Here is a 23839-nt window from a genome sequence, read left to right as displayed (position 1 = left end):
TGCGTTGGCCGGGAATCGAACCCGGGTCAACTGCTTGGAAGGCAGCTATGCTCACCACTATACCACCAACGCATGTGATATTGGAGTTTTTGCTGTCGATTCAACTCTGCAGTTTTCTTTTAAAGATTTCCTTTTGCCTAAAATAATTGGGATGTCAGGTATGTCATCCAACCCAAGTTACGCCTTTCATGTTAGCCAGCCCTATATATCCTCAACCGACACACAAACAATTACTAGGTTTGTCGTGTACAATAGCCCATTGAAAACGCTTCCATTTAAACATTTGAAATACATTTCATTCTTTCATTATGAAGGAATGCTTCATCTTTTTTCAGTAGACGGTTTGCATGATGCTATGTTATTCTCATCTACAATAAGATACTATACATAACTCATAACAGAGTACAAAACGAAATAATATCTGATGAAAAACACGTTTTCAACGTACAGACATGCCAAGTGACTCACACATAAAGCACATACACTCACCGGCCACTTTATTAGGTACCCCTTGCTAGTACCGAGTTGGTCTTCTGCTGCTGTAGCAGCTTCAAGGTTCGACATGTTGTGCCTTCAGAGATGCTCTTCTGAATACCCTGGTTGTAACGGGTGGTTATTTGAGTTACTGTTACCTTTCTATCAGCTCGAACCAGTCTGGCCATTCTCCTCTGACCTTTGCCGTCAACAAGGCAGTTTTGCCCAGAGAACTGCCGCTCACTGGATATGTTTCCCTTTTTCGGACCATTCTCTGTAAACCCTAGAGCTGGTTGTGCGTGAAAATCCCAGTAGATCAGTTTCTGAAATACTCAAACCAGCCTGTCTGGCACCAACAACCATGCCATATTCAAAGTCACTTAAATCACCTTTCTTCCCCATTCTAATGCTTTGTTTGAACTTCAGCAGATCGTCTTGACCATGTCTACATACCTAAATGCATTTAGTTGCTGCCACGTGATTGGCTGCTTAGATGTTAGCATTAACGAGTAGTTGAACAGGTGTACCTAATAAAGTGTATAAGTCATTCATTCAAATCTAGGCCTGCCGTATTCCAAAGAAATGCTACCCAATGTCTCCTATATTCTTTCAATTAACTTGGCCCTAGGTTCTTAAAATCTGAAGACAATGACATCATTCAAAATTAGTGTCACAACAATGTCTCTAAAAAATTGCCTCATGCAAGGCAATGTATGGACCAAAAGACAGGATATGTTTCTACTTCGTTCTCAAGTTTATTTTACAAAATGTACAAGTCCTTATATATTTGAATCTTCAAATATATACTGATTGTAAAATAATACTGTACATACACACTTAGACAAATACATGGAATACTTAATTATCCCCATGGCAATATTTCCCTAGCAGCATGTACATTTGCATTTATAAACAGACATTTATAACAACAAAGATACAATCATTCACACTACAGAAGGGGGCAGAGCGGGTGTACATACATGAATACAGATTTAAAAATACACATATTAAATACATTTTACAAACATATCCAAACATATGTTTGCCCCATTAACGCTTGAACACACGGGGCCAAGCTAGTGGAATACTTGAAGAATGTATGACACATTGGGTAGCATTGCTTTGGAATACGGCTTGTTTAATTTGAGTTAAGACAAGCAGTTTTGGAGGACAGGATATATTTTCGTTCTTACACCGCAGATGCATCAGTAATTACTAGGCTACGAATTAGTCATGACCGTCATGAAAGAAAAGTAGAGTTGGCCCGTACGGGGATCGAACCCGCGACCTTGGCGTTATTAGCACCACGCTCTAACCAACTGAGCTAACCGGCCATTTCCGTCGAACGTTAAATATATTGGAAAAACGAATCTATAATTAAGCCTCGTGGATTCAAGTTGTAATGTCAATATTTCCGGGAATGATATCAGGACCTCGTGGCGCAACGGTAGCGCGTCTGACTCCAGATCAGAAGGTTGCGTGTTCAAATCACGTCGGGGTCACAATCTTTTGATTGTCTATTGCAAATCGTGCCGCTGGATTTCAGTTAATTTGTGGATCCGCTGCTGTTGCTTGTGGATTGGCTGCGGTTATTTGTGGATGAACAACATGTATTTGTGCAACTCTTACATTTAATTGTGTATGAATAATTGATACAAAATGTGTTGTACCTTATGGGACATATATGTGTTTTGTAGTTGTTCCAATTACCTCCGGTATGCACTTATTGTACGTCACTTTGGATAAAAAGGATTGTCAAATAAGTGTAATTCGCGAAACGAAAAGATGGGCTCGTCCGGGATTTGAACCCGGGACCTCTCGCACCCTAAGCGAGAATCATACCCCTAGACCAACGAGCCACACTTCAAGAACTTTTGACTGGTTCAATTACCATTCTATGGCAGTACAATGCAAAGAAAGGCAAGGACATTAAAATTGCAAAATCAGTCGGTATCTTTATTTTTGAACCGTACACGTGTGCATTTATTTGACATGACAAAGCAACACGGTTTTCATCCTACTTTCAACGTACAGTTGTTTTCCGCTCTCACTGATATTTACATTTCACCATATCGCTAGATAATGTTAAGTGAAGTGGCAATATGGGTGTGTTATTCTGGTAAATTGCACACCATCTCCCAGTGCATGTTTCTCGTATAATAAATTTAATTGTAATTTGGAAATTGAAATAACAATTACATTAAAGTTATGGTAGCTAATCCATTGCCATCCGGGTCCCTGGTGGTCTTTATGTGGTCATGTGACCGTTTCTCAGCCATCTTGTCGAAACGAAAGGATTCGCATAGCAAAGCCTGCACTGTCAGTTAAAACAGGTAAGCAGTGGGTGGAAATTATTGTTATGGTTGTATAATAAAACTGAACGGTTGAAATATATACTCACTGTTGGTGTTGGCTCCGAAGTGATTGACAGTTGTGTTGAATCCCGCATGGTTGCTTGGCCGTAGAGCTTCGGTGTCTAGTATGGTATCAGAACCGTCGTGGGAATTATTATGGCCGCGGTAGGTAAATAGGAAAGTCCGATGTGGCAGCAGGCTGTGTAGGCCGCACGGAGCGTTCTGGGGTTTATGAGAAACTCATGTCAGCATACTTTCTTTTAGTTTTGCGACATTTTTTGACGTGCGTTTCGGGCACTTTGGTGAGATTCCCAAATACGACTTTGGCTTTGTGGAATGGAAGATACTGTGAAATAGTGATGTGATTCTTGTTTTTAAAAGTTGACAGTTTTTGTAGATGGCTAATGTTAGGTGGGCAGACAGCTATTTGGGTTTGTAGATGTGTTCTCCGTAATATTACATAATATTTTTAGCTTGTTAGCCGTAGCATGTGTGTAACTAGTTAGAGAGCTAGCTAGCATCTCGATGTACGCATCCGCTTGTAGCTATGAGTTGCTAAATGGCCAAATGAAGGAATTGTAAGTATTCCTATGGTGATGTGTGTTGTGCTTTGTCATGACTGTCACGGTTTTTCCAATTGAATTAAGTTTTGGAAAACCAGTGCCCTGGTCGCTGGTCAGCTACAAACCCATACTGGCTAGCTGCCTGTCGTAGCGAGGAAGACATCTAGCTATAACCAGTCGTAGTTTTCAGTTTTATGTCAGTTGTCCTGCAAGCTGAAAAGTTTAATTTGCTTGAGTTAGCCAAGGTTAGCCAGCGGAATACCCTTAGCTAAACAAAGTTTGTCCGCAAACATGGAATTAGGTGAGGGTGATTTCCATATTGTCAGAATGTAATGAGCAAGCCAGCAAAGTAGCTAACATTAAGTGCGATCTGCGACGTTGGACTGGTTTAGATATTGCGTTCCATTGCTAACAGCTCTGTGAGCTAAGCAGAGACCGCAACACATGTTAAAGGTAACCTCAAGTTGGCTGACGTGGAGTAACGTTAAACCCAAGCACAACAAACACTTTGCACGGATTTATAGCAAATGCTAGTAATTCATTTTTATGCCAGGTGCAATTTATTCGTCTAAGCGGCTAACTACGTTCTTAATGAGTTAGTTACTCTTTCTTGCGAAATCGCTAGTTTATTGAGAGTTGCGGTGTCCTGATGCTGAAATAATAGACGAACCCTTCCCGTCTTCCCAAAATCTCGTCATCTTCATATATTTTGCTCTTGTATCGCCGTGAGAGGAATGACCAGCAGGGGGCACTGCCAGCAAGGGAAAGCCTCTTGTTGAATTAAGGGTGCCTGGAATACCCTTCCTAATTGGGCAAGAGCCTAAAATAGTTGTTGGGAATGAAACTATATACCATGAGTCTGTTGAGAAGGGTAGGGGGTATTCTGCTTTTGGCACTCTTGAAAAGAACTTTAATTTCTATATGGTGGTCCAGCCTTTGGAAGCCATGTGCCTATGAGCCCAGTTTCAATGGAATAATAAGCATAATAAATTATATATGGACCATATTTCTTACAGTTTTTTGCATAAAAAGAAGTAAAAGCTTTTATTTTTTTATTTTTACTAGCAATATTTGTTTTTCTATTGGTGGAGGTTACAAGTTGCCAAATAAATCAATGTTTGAAATTGTAATTTTTGAAAATAGATTAGAAATAGCAGTTTTACAATGTTTAAGTGCAGTTATTTTCCTTTGCTTGTAGAATTTCAAGGAACAATGGCAGAAACCCAGATGCTGAACTTTGGACCCGAGTGGTGAGTAAATTGCTCCATGTACCCTCCTGGTTGGGGGATCAATGGTTTTTATCAGTTAAAATCTCAGCTGATTGTGGAGCGGTGTGCTGAGAAGCCGGTTATATTGATGTATCAGAAGAAAAAGCTTGCTTTTGGAGCATTAAATATATGCAAACACTGCCATCTCCTATGCAGTATGTGTCTGTGCTGAACACCTATGTGAGAGTCACTGGTTTATGTCCCAGCCAGCCCTTCCTTGGTCATCAGTAATTATTGTACGGCATGTCTCCTTTCCTTCTGCAGCGTGTCAAAACATAGAAGGTTAAAGAAATGGGGAACAATGAATTGTGCCAATGAAGTTTAGTGCAAAACGGAGCATGTACAGCGACTAACTGGGTAGTGTACATTGGGCTGGGATTCCCTACCCTGAACGAGAGCGTTTAGCGGTTCCCCTCTCCTCCTCTGCTGCAGGCTTCGCGCCCTGTCCGGCGGTGGCGGCGGCGGCGGCGGCGGCAGCAGCAACAGCGTCGCCTCCCCTCCCCTCTCACCAGCGCTGCCAAAGTACAAGCTGGCGGATTACCGCTACGGCAGAGAGGAGATGTTAGCACTTTATGTAAAGGATAATAAGGTAAGGCCATCCGCCGAGGTGCCTGGCGGGTGTAGCGTGGTTTCAAACTGGACTGCATAGCAGTTTGAATTCACTTCCAACTGCCCTTCAAGTTCTGTTGTCAAACGCAATGGTGTTCGCCGTTTTTATTCGTTTTCGGCTAGATGGTATGTTCTGAAAGTTCTGGAGAGTTCTTGTATGTGCAAACTTATTTGACCAATATATCTGATTCTGATTCTGAATATCATTCCCTGAAAGCTCATTGAAATGTTAGTGTTGGTGGTAAAGGGAATTATTTTCCATTATTCCTGAAGCTTAGTTGTTAGTTCATTTCAGGAGGATGACCTTAAGTATACGAAACCTGGTTGAAAACTGATCTTCTGTGGCTGGGTCTTTAACTGCTAAAAGACAGCTTGGGTATTGTAGGAACAAAATACTTGAGTTACCAAAGTTCCCTTTGGTGATGGTTTCAAATTCTAGCAGAATTTGTCTTTAGTGTTCTCCTCCTCCTATTGGCAGATTCCTCTAGATCTGCATGATAAGGAGTTCCTCCCTATTTTACAAGAGGAGCCCCTCCCACCGTTGGCACTCGTACCATTTACAGAAGAGGAACAGGTGATTTCTTCCCGCAAACATGAAACCTCTTCATTACAATCGTCACAAGCAAGTGGCACTCACAATACCTGTTCTGTACAGAGAGCCAAATTTCTCTGAGCTCTGACCCGCATTGTGTTTATCAAGCAGTTCATCTTATATGAGCTCATGACCCAGCTGACACAAAATATTCTCACAATGTTCCTGGAATGTTTTGTCAGTGTTATAAGCTTGCAACTGCATTGCAACAGTACTGTGAGAACGTTTCAGCTGGGAAATCCTTTCCCATGAAAAATGTAAAACAAATTGCCCCTCATCATTGAAAAGTCGTTTTTGTGTCAGGCGTGTTGTAGGAGCCCTGTTGGTCATGTCTTTGTGTGCGTCTCCCTCCACAGAGAAATTTCTCCATGTCTGTGAACAGTGCAGCTGTGCTGCGACTCACAGGAAGGGGAGTGGGGACGGTGGTGGGGGCCCCGAGGGGCCGAAGTTCCTCGCGGGGTCGAGGTGAGTCCGGGAAGGCCAGCTTTCCCAAAGGTGCCGATTGACAGGAAGTGATCTTCAGACTTTAAGGCCCATCCGTAGCTCCACGGTCATTTTCCACAGTGCAGCACATTACTGTTGGGTTTGAGTAGTGTGCGTTGCTGACGTGAGCAGTTCATCTGCAGGAAGATTACGTTCTTTCTGAGCCATTTCCACTCTGACCTACCGCAAATGAAGGAGCGTGACAGAAACAGCTTGGCATAATACACAGAAGTTGTTATGACTACATTTCACTGTTACATGACAACTTGTGTGTTTGTGTGTGTGTGTCCTCCCAGGACGAGGCCGAGGAGAAGGAGGCTTTTACCAAAGAAGCTTTGATGACGGTGAGGGAGGGTTTGGTCGCGGCGGGAGAGAGATGCACCGCTCACAGAGCTGGGAGGAAAGGTATCCCGTTCCCTCCTACAGTCAATTCAGAAGTGCAGTGCATGGGTGTGTATGGGTGGCTGTAGAAAGGTATCCCTTTCCCTCTGCAGTCAGTTCAGAAGTGCAGTGCATGGGCGTGTATGGGTGGCTGTAGAAAGGTATCCCGTTCCCTCCTACAGTCAATTCAGAAGTGCAGTGCATGGGCGTGGATGGGTGGCTGTAGAAAGGTATCCCTGTCCCTCTGCAGTCAGTTCAGAAGTGCAGTCCTTGGGCGTGTATGGGTGATGGAATAAATCGTGTGATGTGCCTGTTTTGTTATAACCACCCGATGGGAAAAAGTTAGTGGTTCTGAGTTTCAGCTTGGTTGTTTATTACCGATCCCCCCCCGTAGGTTAAGTAATGTGTTTTTCTGTGACTCTTACCTTGACACTGTCTTTTTTTTTCAAGGGGAGACAAAAGATTTGAAAAACCAGGTCGAAAAGATCCAGGTAAGAGAAATGTTTCCTCAACTGGTGTTTTACTCATGATTTATTTTTATGTAATAAATGTTTGCGTAAATGTACTGTAGAAGAGTGATGCGATTTTCTTGAATCCATGAAATGTGTGATTCCTTAGGCTTCTCAGGTTGTGGGCAAGTCGTCCCCAGGTCAAGTGTATGAGTGCAGTCTGCTAATAGTTTTTTCTCTTTTTGGACCCCATCCTGTCACGTGACGCAGTAGATGTTGCAACAGCCCACTTCCAGCTGAATCACAGTAAGTGAGCTCCTTATCTTTTCCTCCCAGAGCAGTCATGTACATGTCGCTTTTTAGCTTTAGCAAGCCTCTGCATTATTGCTGAAATTAATTGGCTTGCTAGCTAGTGAACAGTTTCACCAAAACTGAATTATGCGGTTTCCATGTGGAATAGAAGTATTTGTTCCATAATGCTTTTCTGTGAGCATGACATTTTGTGATGTCTAAAGGGAGGGTTTGGGTCAAGTTCTTGTTCTGTTAAAGAAAAAAAAAAGAAAACAATTTTATGGGATGTGTTGGGCTGCAAATGTGTTGGTCTTTGTTCAGTCGAGGACGCCCTCTGCTTGTTGGAAATATGTGGAATAAATGGGTTCGAGAGGCGCGTTCCTATGCCCCAAATCCCAACCCCAAAACGAGCTCAGTCACAGCTTCCTGTTGCCCGCCCTCTCCCCAGCAGTTAGGGCGAACTACGAGGAGGGCGTGGCCGTCCCGGGCCGGAAACACGAGTTCACGCGCTCCGAGAGCGAGAACTGGCGGGTGTCCCGCGAGGAGCAGAACGGCGGCGACGACGACGAGGGGGGCTGGCGTCTGGCGGGCTCACGGCGGGACGGCAGCGACAGGTGGTGCCCCCCCAGCCCAGGTACGTCGGCCGAAAAAATCCCCTCCTACCCAGAGCCCGGTTTGAGCTCGTTTTTGGAAGTGACCCCGCAAACTCCCCCCCCCCCCCCCTCCCCCCCCCCCCTTTCTGCAGAAGGCCCGCGCTCAGCCGGGTGGGACCAGCGGCGGCGCTTCCCGTTCGACGGGCGCGAGGAGGAGCGCGGGTACCGGCGGGCGCAGGACGACGAGCGGGACAGCCTGCCGGAGTGGTGCCTGGAGGACGCCGAGGAGGAGACGGGCACCTTCGACTCCTCCGGCGCCTTCCTGTCCCTCAAGGGCAGGGCCGCAGAGCTCTCGGGCCTCCCGCAGATGAAGGTAAGAGCGCCAGCCCCGACCCGCCCCAGAGCGCCGCTTCTGACGGGCTCCAGCGTACGCTACTGAAATGTGCCCGTAGCTGCCAAGCTAGCACATGCTCAAAAAGCCACTAGAAGTTTGTAAATGACTTTGTACATTAATTTGCATATTCATGACATTGTGTACTCATTTGCATATGAATATGTGTTACACAACAGAGGGAGATTCTCTGAAAAGCTGCCTGTAACGGCATGGAATTTTTTATTTTATGTATGTTGCTTGATTTGTCGCTAGGCTCTTTTTTGAAGTGGTCACGAAAGGGGCTGGGAAGTCGCTAAATCTAACAACAACAACATAGCGTTGGCAATATTGAGGTTTTTAAGGGTTTCTTACTGACAAGTGTGTATATATATATATATACACATATATATTTAACTTTAGATTGTTGAGATTTTATCTGATAACAGAGATCATGTAAGTGCATTGTCATAACATCATGTAATTTGACATTTATTATTTCATTTTTGTTTCTTCCTATCTGAAGCATTTAACAGCAAACTTAGGTGCATGTTGTGTTTTGGTTCTTGTACTTTTCTTTCCTTGTCAGAAGATACTTTTTCTGATCAGTGTGTGTGAATGTACCCCAGTGGGGATTTTGACAGCTAGATTTCCTGAGAAGACATTTTGTTCTCTTTGTGGGGCTTTGATTTCAAAGTTTAATTCAATTCTCGGCCTTATACTTGGCTTCTCATTCTGGGATTGTTGCGATTAATGTGGTTCGGCAATTTCGCTCGCAGCTGGGATTTCTAGTCATGATTTTTTTTGGAGCGGAGCGTGCATTTCAATAGCAGAAAAAGCAGTAACTGAACATTGACTGGGAAACCGGCTGTTGTGTTTAGTCAGCACAGCCCTCTGTGGTCACCTTGAGCTTTACGCTGTGCTGGGCTGACATGAGTCCCTCAGCCTTCCCACTCACATCCTCCCTCCCCCCCTCAAGCAGAAAGCCCCCAAGGAGCCCATCCTGGAGGAGGCGGAGCTGGACTTCCGACCCGCGGAGGACTGCGAGGCGCACGTCGACCCAGACGAGACCAAAGAAACGGACACCCCCGCTGGGAAGGAGGCGGACGGGAGGGAGGGTGAGCGCGCGGGCGCGGTGCATTGCATACATTATAGCTTGAGTCATTTAGTGAATCATGCAGATAACTGAGGAATTGGCTTGCTTGGTATCCCTGGCATATCAAACCGTAGATTACAGAAACACAATTAGCAGTTCAACACTTAAAAGGCGCACCTTCAGAAGACTTGCGTCAGAGGTCATAAGGACGATACTTGCCGATATTGCTGTCGTATGAAGCTGGGCGAGGCTGAGTTAAAGCATTTTTGCTTTTTTGTCGGTTTGTTCTGCGTGAACTCATGACCCCGCCCATAACACGGTCCCGCCCTGCAGACTCTGGGAAGTCGGAAGAAGAGGCAGCCCCTCCCCTGTCGACGCCCCCATGTCCAGCAGAGCCCCAGCTCCTGCGCCCCACGCCCTCTCCCCCGCATCAGCCCGAGAGGGAGGAGGACACGCCTCCTCCCCCCGAGGCGTGGCCGGTGCCCAGTAAAGCCCCGCCCTCCATCGCCCCTCCCACCAGCACAGTCGCACAGCAGCAGCTGGCTCCCCCCTCCCTCCAAGGTAAGTCATGTGACTGAAGCGTACCAATCAGGCCTGTGGTCCTAACCGTGCCGCAGGCCGTGACCTCTGTGGTTCTGCGGTCTTGCAGAAACCTCCACCCCCACGTTTGCTGCCACGCAGCAGCGGCGGCCCCCCGACATGCCCCAGCTGGTCCCTGGGCCCCTCCCATTTCCGGCAGGCATCATGGCCCCCATCGGGCAGCCAGAGGCCTTGCCACACGACGCGGATGACGACGAGGGACTGAAGCACTTTGAGCAGGTGCGGGGAGGTGCAGAAATGCCAAACGGTGTCTCGCTGCTTTGAAACCTGATTTAAATCCGTGGCTCAAGGCCATTTCACCTTCAATTTCATTTAATTTTTTTATTTAATCATCTGAGTGGATTCTATCAGTTTCCCAATTGCCAAAATTAATTGCCTCCTTTCCTCCTCCGCTGTGTCTCCGCCTCCCCTCTCTTTCTCTGTGGGCCTCTCGTGGGGTCTTCGTTGTCACTGCCCCAGGAAGCGGAGAAGATGGTGGCGTACCTCCAGGAGGACGACAAGCTTTCCGCCTCAGGCCTGGAGCCGGCCAAGCCCGCCGCCCTCCCGCTCTCCCACGAGGCTGCGCTCAAGTGGTTTTACAAAGACCCTCAGGGAGAGATACAGGGTGAGAGAGCCTGCCTCAGCCTGCCCTACAGGGGAACAGAGAGCCGCTAGCCTGCCCTACAGGGGTACAGAGAGCCGCTAGCCTGCCCTACAGGGGTACAGAGAGCCGCTAGCCTGCCCTACAGGGGAACAGAGAGCCGCTAGCCTGCCCTACAGGGGTACAGAGAGCCGCTAGCCTGCCCTACAGGGGTACAGAGAGCCGCTAGCCTGCCCTACAGGGGTACAGAGAGCCGCTAGCCTGCCCTACAGGGGTACAGAGAGCCGCTAGCCTGCCCTACAGGGGTACAGGGAGCCGCTAGCCTGCCCTTCAGGGGTACAGGGAGCCGCTAGCCTGCCCTTCAGGGGTACAGAGAGCCGCTAGCCTGCCCTACAGGGGTACAGAGAGCCGTTAGCCTGCCCTACGGGGATACAGAGAGCCGCTAGCCTGCCCTACAGGGGTACAGAGAGCCGCTAGCCTGCCCTACAGGGGTACAGAGAGCCGCTAGCCTGCCTTACAGGGGTACAGTGACGCTAGCCTGCCCTACAGGGGTACAGAGAGCCGTTAGCCTGCCCTACAGGGGAACAGAGAGCCGCTAGCCTGCCCTACAGGGGTACAGAGAGCCGCTAGCCTGCCCTACAGGGGTACAGAGAGCCGTTAGCCTGCCTACAGGGGTACAGAGAGCCGTTAGCCTGCCCTACAGGGGACAGAGAGCCGCTAGCCTGCCCTACAGGGGTACAGAGAGCCGCTAGCCTGCCCTACGGGGATACAGAGAGCCGCTAGCCTGCCCTACGGGGATACAGAGAGCCGCTAGCCTGCCCTACAGGGGTACAGAGAGCCGCTAGCCTGCCCTACAGGGTACAGAGAGCCGTTAGCCTGCCCTACAGGGGTACAGAGAGCCGCTAGCCTGCCCTACAGGGGTACAGAGTACAGAGAGCCGTTAGCCTGCCCTACAGGGGTACAGAGAGCCGCTAGCCTGCCCTACAGGGGTACAGAGAGCTGTTAGCCTGCCCTACAGGGGTACAGAGAGCCGTTAGCCTGCCCTACAGGGGAACAGAGAGCCGCTAGCCTGCCCTACAGGGGTACAGAGAGCCGCTAGCCTGCCCTACAGGGGTACAGAGAGCCGTTAGCCTGCTCTACAGGGGTACAGAGAGCCGTTAGCCTGCCCTACAGGGGAACAGAGAGCCGCTAGCCTGCCCTACAGGGGTACAGAGAGCCGCTAGCCTGCCCTACGGGGATACAGAGAGCCGCTAGCCTGCCCTACGGGGATACAGAGAGCCGCTAGCCTGCCCTACAGGGGTACAGAGAGCCGCTAGCCTGCCCTACAGGGGTACAGAGAGCCGCTAGCCTGCCCTACAGGGGTACAGAGAGCCGCTAGCCTGCCCTACAGGGGTACAGAGAGCCGTTAGCCTGCCCTACAGGGGTACAGAGAGCCGCTAGCCTGCCCTACAGGGGTACAGAGAGCCGCTAGCCTGCCCTACAGGGGTACAGAGAGCCGCTAGCCTGCCCTACAGGGGTACAGAGAGCCGCTAGCCTGCCCTACAGGGTACAGAGAGCCGCTAGCCTGCCCTACGGGTACAGAGAGCCGCTAGCCTGCCCTACAGGGGTACAGAGAGCCGCTACCCTGCCCTACAGGGGTACAGAGAGCCGCTAGCCTGCCCTACAGGGGTACAGAGAGCCGCTAGCCTGCCCTACAGGGGTACAGAGAGCCGCTAGCCTGCCCTACAGGGGTACAGAGAGCCGCTAGCCTGCCCTACAGGGGTACAGAGAGCCGCTAGCCTGCCCTACAGGGGTACAGAGAGCCGCTAGCCTGCCCTACAGGGGTACAGAGAGCCGTTAGCCTGCCCTACAGGGGTACAGAGAGCCGTTAGCTTCCCCTAAATGGCACATTCTCTTGCCTGGCTGCATTGTAGCCGTCAGTAAAATGTCGCCAGGATTGTTAGCAGAGTTAGTTCTGAATGCTAACGCCCATCCCCTCTCTCCCTCTGTCTCAGGGCCCTTCTCCAACCAGGAGATGATGGAGTGGTTCCAGGCCGGGTACTTCACCATGACCCTGCTGGTGAAGAGGGGGTGTGACGAGCTCTTCCAGCCACTCGGCGAGATCATCAAGATGTGGGGGCGGGTCCCCTTCACACCTGGCCCCTCCCCCCCGCCCATGCTGGTAAAAACAGCTCTGTGGGCACCTCTTAATTTCAGTCAGGTCATTACTTTACTGCTTGTACCAGTCCACACCCAATGGAGGGCAAGTTGAGTTTGCAGCATTATCCCATTTGTCATATTATTAGCCCTGAGATTTGAAGTAAAGCATGACCGTCTTACTCGCGGTTATGTTGCGCTCTGTTTGTGACACCACTAGCTGTTTGTTCCACAATTCAGTGCTGTATTGTAGCTCAGCTCAATGAATGATGTGCTGATTTGTTCAGATAACCAATATCTAGAATTTCTCACACTGATAGTGTTATTAAGTAAATAAGTACTTGAAGTACTTTTCTTCAGAAGAAAGGAGCTGTATCCTCAGAATTCCTTAATCTTAATCACATTTTTTTGTCCTGTTGAAATAGATTTAAATGCATTGAACCGAACCCATATTTTTCTAGAATAAAATGCATGCAGCACGTGTAGCACTGTCTGTTTTCACTGCAGTCTAGCTGCACTGCGCAAGCAGCCGGTGCAGTCGGTTTGCAGTCAGTCTGCGGGCAGTGATGAGCCTAGTGTGTGTGCTGCCAGGCATGATCACAATTGACACAGCTCTGCCCCAGAGGACGGGTCAGTGCCGTACGCCCCTCTCCCTCCAGCCATTCCCTGACCGCGCTGTGTGTTTGTCTGGCCGCTGTGCGCAGGGCGACGTGGACCAGGCGAGGCTGAAGAGACAGCAGGAGCTCACAGCCCTCAACCTGTACCAGCTGCAGCAGCTGCAGTACCAGTACCTCATCAGGTAGGCCCAGTCTGAGCCTGTGTGTGTCTGTGCATGTCAGTGGCACAAATGTGCTTATCTCTGTGTGTTTGAGTACAGCAGCACCTCACAGTTGTAATATGTAATCCATTATGTAACCAGCTGAGAACATAGACAGAACATATTCACTTTCACAGTAATAACTTGGTCAAGAGGCTCACTCTACAAATATATGACTTTCATTGTCTAGCACAGGTATTTCTCTTACCTCACTGAGCCAAATTAAAGCAAACCTGTCAGAAAGAGGCGCTGAGTCATGTGAAAATGTAGGCTCTGTAAATCCATGCCAGTCGGTGATGTAATCTGGCGCCCCCTTCAGGCAGCAGTATGCACAGGCCCTGGCCCAGCAGCAGAAGGCCGCGGCCCTGGGGGCCCCACAGCAGCCACAGCAACAGCAGCACCTCAACCTCCTGCTCCAGCAGTACCAGGCCCTCAAGATGAGGTAATGCACCACAGAAACAAGGGACGCTAGAATGCATACTCTGCAGTAGTCATGTGATTGCCGCAAGCAGGCAGCCATTCTGGCTTAGGATGGAAAGTTAATCCACTGCGTGGGTGTTGTGTGGTGCATTAGCGGTCAGGACACCGTTTACATGACCTTGAAAGTCATATGCAGTCATGCTGGTGTGGTTAGCTTTTAATGCAGTGGCTGACTATTGAAAAGGTAACGTGGGTGTAGGTGTGTGAGAAAGAGTTCCGTCTTCCTTGCTGACTAAACAATTGATTGAGCCATCAAAGGAAGGCCAGGTTTTTGGGTGGGTTGTAATGTTAAAAACATTAACTACAGGCCTCACTTAAAAAGATGAGCAAAGTTAATGTTGATATGAACCGTACAGGCCTGGGCCTGGTTCTTCCTCACCTTGCTCTCCCTCCTCCTCCTCCTCTTTCAGGACGTCTGAACAGAGCCTGGTCCCGCCCGTCACGCGCTCCATGTCCGTACCGGACTCGGGTTCCGTCTGGGAACTGCAGAACCCGTCCCCGCAGGCCTCGGCGTCGGCCACCGTCGCGCACGCGGCCCGCAGCGGTAAGCCGCCGTCCGCAGGGGGACCGATCAGCGGCCCGCTCGCCCCGTGCGCTACCGCTAGCGCCGCCGCCGCCAAACCTGCGCGACGATGCTAACGCGCAGCCTTCAGGCTACGGCCAGCAGCAGACTGCTGAAGTGGGTGCGCAGTCATTTGTGTGTGTGTAGCCGCCTCAGCAGTGGGATGCATTGAGAGTGAAGGGCTCATTTAGTCAGTGATTCAGCACGCTGCTCTTCAGCCTTAGGAGGCGTTGGCAAGGTGCAATTCCTGCCGCTCGCGCTGAATTCATCTGTCACCGGACGGGATTTGTCACCGGGATTTGTTCTCTGCGTTTTAACCCGAGGGCACCTCCTCCTTAATGCCAATTCAAATGAGATTGGTTGGCGGGAGCGTTGCCGTAGCGGCGAGCTGAGTCACCGCGTGCGGCGTAAGCAGGCTGGGTGGCGAGGTGTTGGCACGCTGACGCGCAGCGTGTGTGTAGCCTAACGGAGTGTGGTGCTCTCTTCCATGTCGTGCGTCAGCGTGGGAAGGGGGAAGCGTGTGGGATCTTCCGGGCGACTCCGTGGCGCAGGCTCCCTCCCTGGAGCAAATCCAGCAGCTGGAGAAGGCCAAAGCCGCGGCGAAGGTAGGACTCTGCGGCCGCGCGACCGGAAAGCCTCTTCTGCTCGTCCCCAGCAATGGAGCTGTGCTCCAGGACCTGCAGTCACTGGGCACAAATCACTGTGGAAGTGTTTTCTCTGAGTGTCATTTTCACGGATGTTTCTATTATGTAACACAGTGGAAACCGAACCTGTTCCTGGAGATCTACCATTTTGTAGGCTTTTATTTCAACCCAAATTTGGCACACGTCTACTAATTAGCAGCTCTTGAGATCTCTAGCAGTTGAATGTGGTGTGCTTTGTTAGGGTTGGAGTGAAAACCTACAGGATGGTATATCTCCAGGAAAAGGGTTGGTTACCACTGATGAAACACATCCACTGTTAGACTTTGCTAGTTAGTTGCATTAGCCAGCAGCTCTGGGACCGCATGTCCGACATTGGGTATGACGAGACCTTCCCTTGGGCCTCGCAGCTGGAGCAGGAGCGCAAGGAGGCGGAGCTGCGGGCTAAGAGGGAGGAAGAGGAGCGCAAACGTCGGGAGGAGGCCCTTCTGGCTCAGCAGGAGGAAGAGCGCAAACGCAGGGAGGAAGAGGAGCTGGCCCGACGGCAACAGGTAAGAGACCGCGAGCATAAGAGAACTAATGTTTTTTTTTTAATGTTTTTAAAATTTATTTCTGTATAGTGTGTGGCAGCTTTACTCGAAACACGGTCCTCGAGTGCTGGGAACTGCTGGTTTTTCACCCTCCCTTTACCTGGGAGTCTGGTGTGAAGACAGTCTGGTCAATCTGTAGCACTAGCTGTTCAGTGAAGAGAGAAGAAAACCGGGGCCAGATTTGGATTTGAGGTCCGGTTTTGAGTATCTATAGCATTAGCCATTGCCTCTGTGAATGCTTTGCTAGCCTTTTCAGCATTAAGTCGCATTGAGGTAGCCGCTTTCTCATTGTGAGTGAGCTGGGGATGATTGGTGATTGGAAGCTCTTAAGTTTTTGGGTGAGGGGTTTAAGGGCAGTGCTGAATGGAAACTGAGTGGAGGAGGTGTGTGAACAGGAGGAGGCTCTGAGGCTGCAGCAGGAGCAGGAGGAGGCGCTGCGCAGGCAGAAGGAAGAGGAGGAAGAGGAGGCGCGCCGTCTGCAGGAGAGGAAGAGGCGGGAGGAGGAAGAGAGGAGGCAAAGGGAAGAGCTGCTACGCAAGCAGGTGGGCATGTCCCTCTCCGTCTGTCTGTCTGTCTGTCTGTCCCTCTGCCTCTCTGTGTCTGTCTGTCTGCATGTCCATCCCTCTGTGTGTCCATGCCTGTTAATGTGCGTTTGCTCCCGGGTCTGGCTCAGGAGGAGGAGCGCAAGAAACAGGAGGAGCTGGAGGCGCTGCGCCGGCTGGAGGAGGAGAAGCGCCTGGAGGAGGAGGCGCGGCTGCTGCAGCAGGAGGAGCAGAAGAAGCGAGAGCAGGACGTGCAGCGGCAGAGGCAGCAGGAGGCGCTGCGGAGGCTGCAGCAGCAGCAGCAGCAGCAGCAGCTGGCTCAGATGAAGGTGAGGAGCTGAGGGGTAGCACTGCTCTCTGGTTCAGCAGCAGTCCTGTCAATGGAGTCTGCTCAGACTGCTGAAGATGAAAAAGCCTCAGTACAACATGCGATCGATACTTGGCATTTCAGCTGACTGAGTCCTGTCAATGATGAGCTTGCTTTCAATGCTGACAGATAGAAAAGAGAACCGCTTAAGTATATAAGATTACTGCTGATAACCTGACATTTGTGTTTATTGAGCATAAAATTTACACAGCCTTTGCACACAGCATTGCAAGAGAACGCTTGATTTGAATTGTCACGCTTGATTTGTCAAAACAAGATGTCACGCTAGCTTGATTGTTCAACATGAGCAGATTAAAGCAGAAATTGCTCCTGGGGTTTTTTAATATTATTGGCCTGTGTGGCAAAAAAAATTATTATCGGAATGACAAAACATAATTTGCAGCTTATTAAATCACACTAATCCTGTTATTTCATCCTGTTTCTGTCACAGCTATCTTAGTAAAATAATGAGTGAAGTTAATTGTTATTTTCGTGAGTTGGCATATTTGGCAAAAAATAGTTATTTTTATCATAATGCAAGTGCATTCATGTAAAGCACAGATTTTGAAATTTGAAATGTCCTCTCTTCCAAACACGTAGAATTCTGGTTTATACTTAGTCGCACGACCCTTTCAACAAGTGTTGCATGGCTTAAATGACATATTCTCAGTTGGGGAAAAAAAGTGTCCCGCGCCTCTTGAATTTTGTTTTGTCACAGAACATCATACTTTGTCGCGCAGTGATTGGACAGCCAAATGGAATGCCGAAATTCATTGGCTTGGATATGTGATATGTCACATGTATGATATGTTGTTTTCCCCCCCCTCCACTTCATTATGTTTCGTTTATCTGAGCGACAGACCGCCTCATTTCTGCCATTCAGGATGTATTCCTCCCTTATTTCTCAATAGTTTCTCCTGGTGCCGCCATGTTCTCTCAAATGTAAACGTCAGCAGAGGCTCATGTATTTGTAGAGTGAGCCTCTTGGCCAAGTGTAAACATCAACAGAACCCTCCCCACAGACCTTCGCCAAAGTACGAATGAGAAACGTCGTGCGGCACTTTCGTGTTTGTCGCACGACACTCGACGAAAGGGTCGTGCGACAGAGTATAAATCGGGCCCTACGCTCTCCTCCTCTCCACAGCTCCCTTCTTCCTCCAAGTGGGGCCAGCAGGCGGCCGGCTCCCTGCCGCTGTGCCAGGCCCAGAGCGCGCTGTCGCTGGCCGAGATCCAGAAGCTGGAGGAGGAGAGGGAGCGGCAAGCCCTGGAGGAGGTGAGTGAGCCTCCGATTCCCCCCTGCTGCTCTTTCACTTCCCCCGCCCCGTTCAGCACTGTTCATTTTCAGGGTCGTCTCCAGAGATTTGCCAAGCGCCCGTCTAGCCCCGATGAGGGCAGAAACGGGCTCATTTACTGTGTTTTCTGGTTTTTTTTTAAACTGCATTAGACCTTGAAATGTGCTTTTCTGTGTGTGTTTGAGTGTGTGTGCGTGTGTGTGTGTCTACCGGAAGTGGCTCTGGAGCGTGAGTTGCTTTGCAAAACAAATAGCTTTTGAAGGGTGCTGTTAGTGAGCTGTGCTGATTTGGTGTGTCAGTGCTGCGCAGTATATCATATTAAGCGGTTGGGCTCTCTTCACGATTCGTTGGACGTCATGGTTCATTCACGAAAGGGTGCAAGTAGCTTATCTGGAGGCGTACATTTAAATGAGAACAGATAATCCGATCCAAATGAAAATAAATTGTTGCACATTGGCTGGGTGATATGGCATAAAAAGGTACACAGTATTTTTTACAATAGATCCAAAATATTGAGTGGGCTCTGTGGGACGTGCAAATTAACAGAAAATTGGCTTCTTTGAGCACAGTCATTTTTTAAAGTATTCCTTTTTTATGTTGGTGTTCCTTTTTTATATTTGCATCCTGACTCCTGTGTAAGGGAAACTTGTAGTAGCTTAATTTCGTATCCCCTGATAAATTGTATTTAATATTAGAATGATATTCACTGCGTGTATGTATGAGTTTGAGAGTGTTATATATGGCTGTGTATGAGAGAGCTGTATGCACAGTTTGCACGCAGTGCGGATGAGTGTGGTCATCTATTTATGCACACCAGTTGTATCTGCCTGAGAAAGGGATGTATACACGCGTGTGTGGGAGAGCTGTGTACACGTACGCACACACGCACACTCACACACACACACACACACTTACACGTACACACTCACACACACACACACACACACACACACTCTCACACTCCCTGCATACGGCTGACAGCGTGTGACCGGGCCTGCTGTCCCCACAGAGGCATCAGCAGCAGCAGGAGCTGATGAGAGTCATCCAGCAGCAGCAGCAGCAGCAGCAGCAGCAGGCTCAGTCCCAGTCCCAGCCCCAGTCCCGCCTCCCGGGCTGGGGCTCCGCCTCCCGCCAGCCCTCCGCCACGCCCAAGTCCCTGCTGGAGATCCAGAGGGAGGAAGCCCAGCAGATGAAGCAGAGGAAGGAAGCGCCGCAGCCAGGCTGCCCCCAGCAGACCCGAACCGTAAGCCCCGGCTGCCCCCAGCAGACCCGAACCGTAAGCCCCGGCTGCCCCCAGCAGACCCGAACCGTAAGCCCCGGCTGCCCCCAGCAGACCCGAACCGTAAGCCGCTGCCAGCAGACCGAACCGTAAGCCGGCTGCCCCAGCAGCCGAACCGAGCCGTCTGGCCAGAGCTGTCCGGCCGGTGTGGAGCGCTCGGGTCCCTCCCAGCTGCTGTACGTGGGCATAGAGGCACTTACTATCTGCCAGTGACTCTCGTACAAACAGTGGTAACTTTAACTGATTATCCCATAATATGCCAAATTGAATTGACACAATCAACGTATATCGTTTTTTTATTTTATCATGACCATTTCAACAGAACTGGGATGAGACGATGGAATTATAACGGGATTGTAATAAGCTACAAATTATGACGATGACCATTTTTGCCACACAGGCTAATAATATTTTTTAAAACCCTGGGAGAGATTTCGGTTTTAATTTACTCATGATGAGCATGAGTGACTCTGTTTAAACTTCATTCAAATTTAAATTTTGTCTTTGCTTCTCGTAAGACACCACAACAAAATAATTACCTTGATTGAGCCAATCATTCAGCCGCTGATATTTACGTTGTTTATTGATTAATATTTACACAACACAAATGTCAGACAACAAAAGACGATTGGCTCAAAGAAACGGGAGTGGTTATTTTGTTGGGTTTAAGTCTGGGTCATCGCCCATTGTAATCTTTATAAAGAAAGATGACCTCTAGCTGCTTTTATAGAATGCAGTGTAATTGTGTGACTCATTCTTTGTTTAAAAAAAAAAAAAAGTAAATAAAACCTCAGAATCCTGCGATAACGCGAGCCATGATAGATAAAATAAATCTGTTGGTTTATAAAACTTGCTTTGAAAAAAGATGTTTGTCCTGACCTCTGTGTGTAACTGTTCTCGTACTGGGTCGTCTGTGTTTGGTGTTAAATTTATCAAAGCTGGCAGACTGTCCCTCAGGGCTGAGCGGAGCTGACCTCTCGGTTTGAACCTCCTGTTTTTGTGTTGTTTTTGTTGCTGTGGAAACAGAGCAGCAGCAGCAGCAGCAGCAGTGTGGGCTCCGTGTGGGGCTCGGCGAGCAGCGGCAGCCTGCAGTGGGGCACCGACGCGGGGAGCATCTGGAGCAGCCCGGCGGACGCCAGCAACGCCAACCTGGGCTTCTGGGACGAGGCTGCGAAGGAGGCCGCCACAACCCCCCCGCAGAAGAACCCCGCCAAGAAGAACAAGAGCAACGCCAACCTCAGGTAGCGCGCACTCGCGCACTTGCGCACTCGCTCGCTCACTCACTGTGAAAGCGCGCGGTCGAGCGGCGCTAGCGTTCGCGTGCGGGCGCGGCGCTCGCTGGGCTGTGACGCAGGGAGGGAGTGACGCAGCGGTCAGCTAGCTGGCTAACCCTGCGGCGTCTGTGTGCCCGTGTGCGTGTGCAGCCACTCATCGAGCGGCCGAGCCAATAAGAAGGCGGAGGAGGAGGAGAAGCTGCTGAAGCTGTTCCAGGGCGTGAATCAGACTCAGGACGGGTTCACACAGTGGTGTGAACAGGCCCTGCACACACTCAACACCGCCAACAACCTGGATGGTGAGTTACGCACGCACGCACACGCACATGCCCTCCCCCCACACATGCGCACACACCACACAAACCCCCCCTCCCACACACACACACACACACTGCACTCAAAAACGTTCATGTACACACTGCAACAGTTGCGATTTTTTGCTTGGTTCTTTCTACACTGATTCTTCCTTGGCATTGCCCTCAGTGTGAGAGAATGAGCCTGCTCTCAGCCCGTCTGCTCTGCCCCAGCAGTTCCCACGTTCACATCGTTCCTGAAGGAGGTGGAGTCTCCCTACGAGGTGCACGACTACGTCAGGGCCTACCTCGGAGACACGCCCGAGTCCAAGGAGTTCGCCAAGCACTTTCTGGAGCGCCGTGCCAAACAGAACGCCAACCACCAGACGGCGCCGCCGCAACCGCCGCTGCAGCCAGCGCAGCCAGCGCGGCCAGCGCCACAGCAGAAAGCACAGCAGCAGCCGGTGAGGGGGGGGGGGCGTTTCCCAGGGAACCAAGAGACCTGTTAGAACCGGCACACAGCCGACCTTTTGACATTAAATCCAAAAACGTTGTTCCACGGGGTATTGTGTCACATAATTTGAAGTACTAATGTTCTATTTCTGTTTAAAAAATGTGTATTAAAGACCAAGACAAGGGTTTTTGGGTGCATTGATAACCTGAAGCGTTTCTGAAAACAGCTCCTGATGTGCACGTGTAATGGTGGAGCTAGATAATTAACTTCCCCAGACAATATAGTCTAAGTGTGTGACTGTGACAGTTCCAGAGAGGTGCCACAAAATACTTACAGATTTCTGTGCTTCGGAGCTGTTTATAAGTTGATCACTGGATCGTGTGGTGAAATGCCTGCCCCTCTGACCCGACTGACTATCCACTATATTCCAGGATTCCGTGTGGGGCGGGACCCAGCCAGGACGTCAGTCAATTTTTCAGTCCAATCACAGCAGCCTGCAGCAGGCCCGCTTTGAGACGGTCACATCAGGGAAGAAGAAGAAGAAACAGAAGATGGTACGAGCCGACCCAAGCCTGCTAGGTAAGAACTGAGGCTCGGCAGACCTCGGGAGAGGACCTTGCCCTCGGGTTGCCAGAGAAACTCAGATTTACAGCCACACTATTATTGTAAATTGGCCAGGAAAGCAAATCCTTCCCACCCCACTAACCCCAAAACAAGACTGATCTCGAGGCGCATCGGTGAATTTTAAAAAAAGAGAGAAACTGTATATCTATCAGAATTTCAGCTGGTGTTCACAGCATATTGGTGGACGTGTAGGGGGCAGTCTTTCTGCTGAATCAAATCAGTCCTAATGCCTCAGTGTAGTTACCTTCTTGTAGTTTCCTCCTTGTGTGTGGTGAGCATTTTTGCGAAATGGCTGCCGTGCTTTACCCAAGCGGGTGCACCACATAGCTGGTGGTTGAGATGAGGTTTCTCCTTCACCGTGAAACACTTCAGATCGGTTTTCTTCTAGTTTGGCTTATGATACCTGACAACCCTGTGAAGTACAGGTGCATTTAAAAAGCTGTTCTCCTATTGCTGAATGTACTGAGATCCCTTTGTGATCATGTGACTGAATGTGCTCTCTCTGATTCGGCAGGTTTTTCTGTGAACGCCTCATCAGAACGGTTGAACATGGGGGAGATAGAGACGGTAGAGGACTTTTGAGGCGGTGGGACGGGACTGGTGCCAAGCCCGCCAAATATTTCTGCTCCCAGACAACTGACATGTCATCCCATCACCAGTTTTTTTTTTTTTTTTTTTTGTTTTTTAAAAATTTTCCCACTTTTTTAAGTTGATTGTCTGGTGGGGGGGATGCAACCGCTCCTCCCCCCAGTCAGAAGGGCCTGCGACAGCATCGTGTTTTCGGTGAAGTGACGACAGACCGGCCAGTCGGAGGCGAACTGGACTGGAACTGTGGCTTTACAGAGGACGGGGATCTGCTGGCCCGAGCCGCCAGATGTTCTGGATGTGGTTCTCCTGGAAGGATCGAAACCCACTTCCCACCTCACAGGGAAAGTTGAAAGGGAGGGTTGGGGTTACAGTACACAGTGGGGAGAGGAGGTGGAGTCAACATCCCTTTTTTTTTTGGAAGTAGCGTAGTGGGTTGTGGTCAATTTGGACGGGGGTAGAAAGAACATTAGAGAAAGGAAGAACCCCCTTTGCTATATTTATTGGAAGATTTTCAGCTGCCCTTTTTTATTTTATTTTAATTTCAGTTTACCCCCCCATTTTCTGCCAGTTGTTCGTGGGAGACGATTTGCAAACTGATCAAAATGGTGTCCTGTTTTAAGGACATATGCAACGGTTCCAATAGTTATCCATTTCCTTGTAAAATACTAGCCTGTTTAAAAGAATAAACTTTCAATTCTGCAACTGTATAATAGAGTATGGAAATGAGGTGTCATACTTTTTTATTTGGAAGAGGCTATCCTCTTGAATGGGTTTACAGAAGCTGACTTTGTATAAAAAAAAGAGTATAAACTCCCATTTTATGCATGGGTGTGTGCAATTGTATCAATTTTTTTATGTGCTGAATATTTTCAAAAATGGAATTTAAAAAAAGGAAAAAATGTTATTTTGGGGAATGTGGGTTTTCCACAGCTCCGGTGCACCCTGTGCTACAGAACAGACTTGAACGGCACACACAAACGTCACAAAACTGTAGGAGGGGCTTTGCGGTCTGGTATATAAACCCTGACCTTTTTTATTCAAGCCACTGTTTACCTTTTCTATAGGAAATAAAACTATTGGAAATATTCAGAGTATCACTTGTTACTGTGTCATTTCCAAGCATTCAGTTCTTAGTCATCGTAGTCGTACGTAAACGGGAGTCGTACGCGTAGGCTATGAAAATATTTCAAGTGCTTA

At 49.2% G+C, this 23839-nt stretch overlaps 1 protein-coding gene and 4 non-coding genes across 14 annotated transcripts; 2 read left to right on the top strand and 3 right to left on the bottom strand.

The window, feature by feature from the left end:
* On the bottom strand, nucleotides 1–72 carry trnag-ucc (transfer RNA glycine (anticodon UCC)). The gene has a single exon. It is a non-coding gene; the product is annotated as a tRNA-Gly (tRNA).
* Nucleotides 73–1734: 1662 nt separating this feature from the next.
* On the bottom strand, nucleotides 1735–1808 carry trnai-aau (transfer RNA isoleucine (anticodon AAU)). The gene has a single exon. It is a non-coding gene; the product is annotated as a tRNA-Ile (tRNA).
* Nucleotides 1809–1904: 96 nt separating this feature from the next.
* On the top strand, nucleotides 1905–1976 carry trnaw-cca (transfer RNA tryptophan (anticodon CCA)). The gene has a single exon. It is a non-coding gene; the product is annotated as a tRNA-Trp (tRNA).
* A 285-nt stretch (nucleotides 1977–2261) lies between these two features.
* trnap-agg (transfer RNA proline (anticodon AGG)) lies at nucleotides 2262–2333 on the bottom strand. The gene has a single exon. It is a non-coding gene; the product is annotated as a tRNA-Pro (tRNA).
* Nucleotides 2334–2699: 366 nt separating this feature from the next.
* Nucleotides 2700–23736, top strand: LOC135256478 (GRB10-interacting GYF protein 2-like). Of its 10 annotated transcripts, none has more exons than XM_064338283.1 (29): nucleotides 2700–2807; nucleotides 4590–4641; nucleotides 5092–5248; nucleotides 5747–5842; nucleotides 6217–6325; nucleotides 6640–6748; nucleotides 7175–7215; nucleotides 7441–7479; nucleotides 7913–8098; nucleotides 8210–8430; nucleotides 9407–9545; nucleotides 9857–10084; nucleotides 10173–10342; nucleotides 10583–10727; nucleotides 12698–12864; nucleotides 13544–13638; nucleotides 13976–14098; nucleotides 14547–14680; nucleotides 15200–15303; nucleotides 15750–15890; nucleotides 16325–16471; nucleotides 16603–16800; nucleotides 17983–18111; nucleotides 19140–19373; nucleotides 20436–20650; nucleotides 20834–20982; nucleotides 21214–21440; nucleotides 21862–22009; nucleotides 22569–23736. In XM_064338283.1, the coding sequence occupies exons 2-29, from the start codon at nucleotides 4604–4606 to the stop codon at nucleotides 22634–22636; spliced, it is 3957 nt and encodes a 1318-aa protein (XP_064194353.1). In that variant the 5' UTR covers nucleotides 2700–2807; nucleotides 4590–4603; the 3' UTR covers nucleotides 22637–23736. The 10 variants fall into 10 exon arrangements, with proteins under 10 accessions (XP_064194353.1, XP_064194354.1, XP_064194348.1 ...); XM_064338284.1 differs by having other exon boundaries at nucleotides 2701–2807; nucleotides 7447–7479; nucleotides 7916–8098; XM_064338278.1 differs by lacking the exon at nucleotides 2700–2807 and adding an exon at nucleotides 3520–3692 and having other exon boundaries at nucleotides 7916–8098.
* The last annotated feature ends 103 nt before the right edge of the window (nucleotides 23737–23839 follow it).

This window comes from Anguilla rostrata, chromosome 6 (genome assembly GCF_018555375.3).
Source record: "Anguilla rostrata isolate EN2019 chromosome 6, ASM1855537v3, whole genome shotgun sequence".
NCBI lineage: Eukaryota > Metazoa > Chordata > Actinopteri > Anguilliformes > Anguillidae > Anguilla > Anguilla rostrata.
The sequence above is the reverse complement of the archived record's forward strand: the minus strand, read 5'-3'. Positions and strand labels throughout refer to the sequence as shown.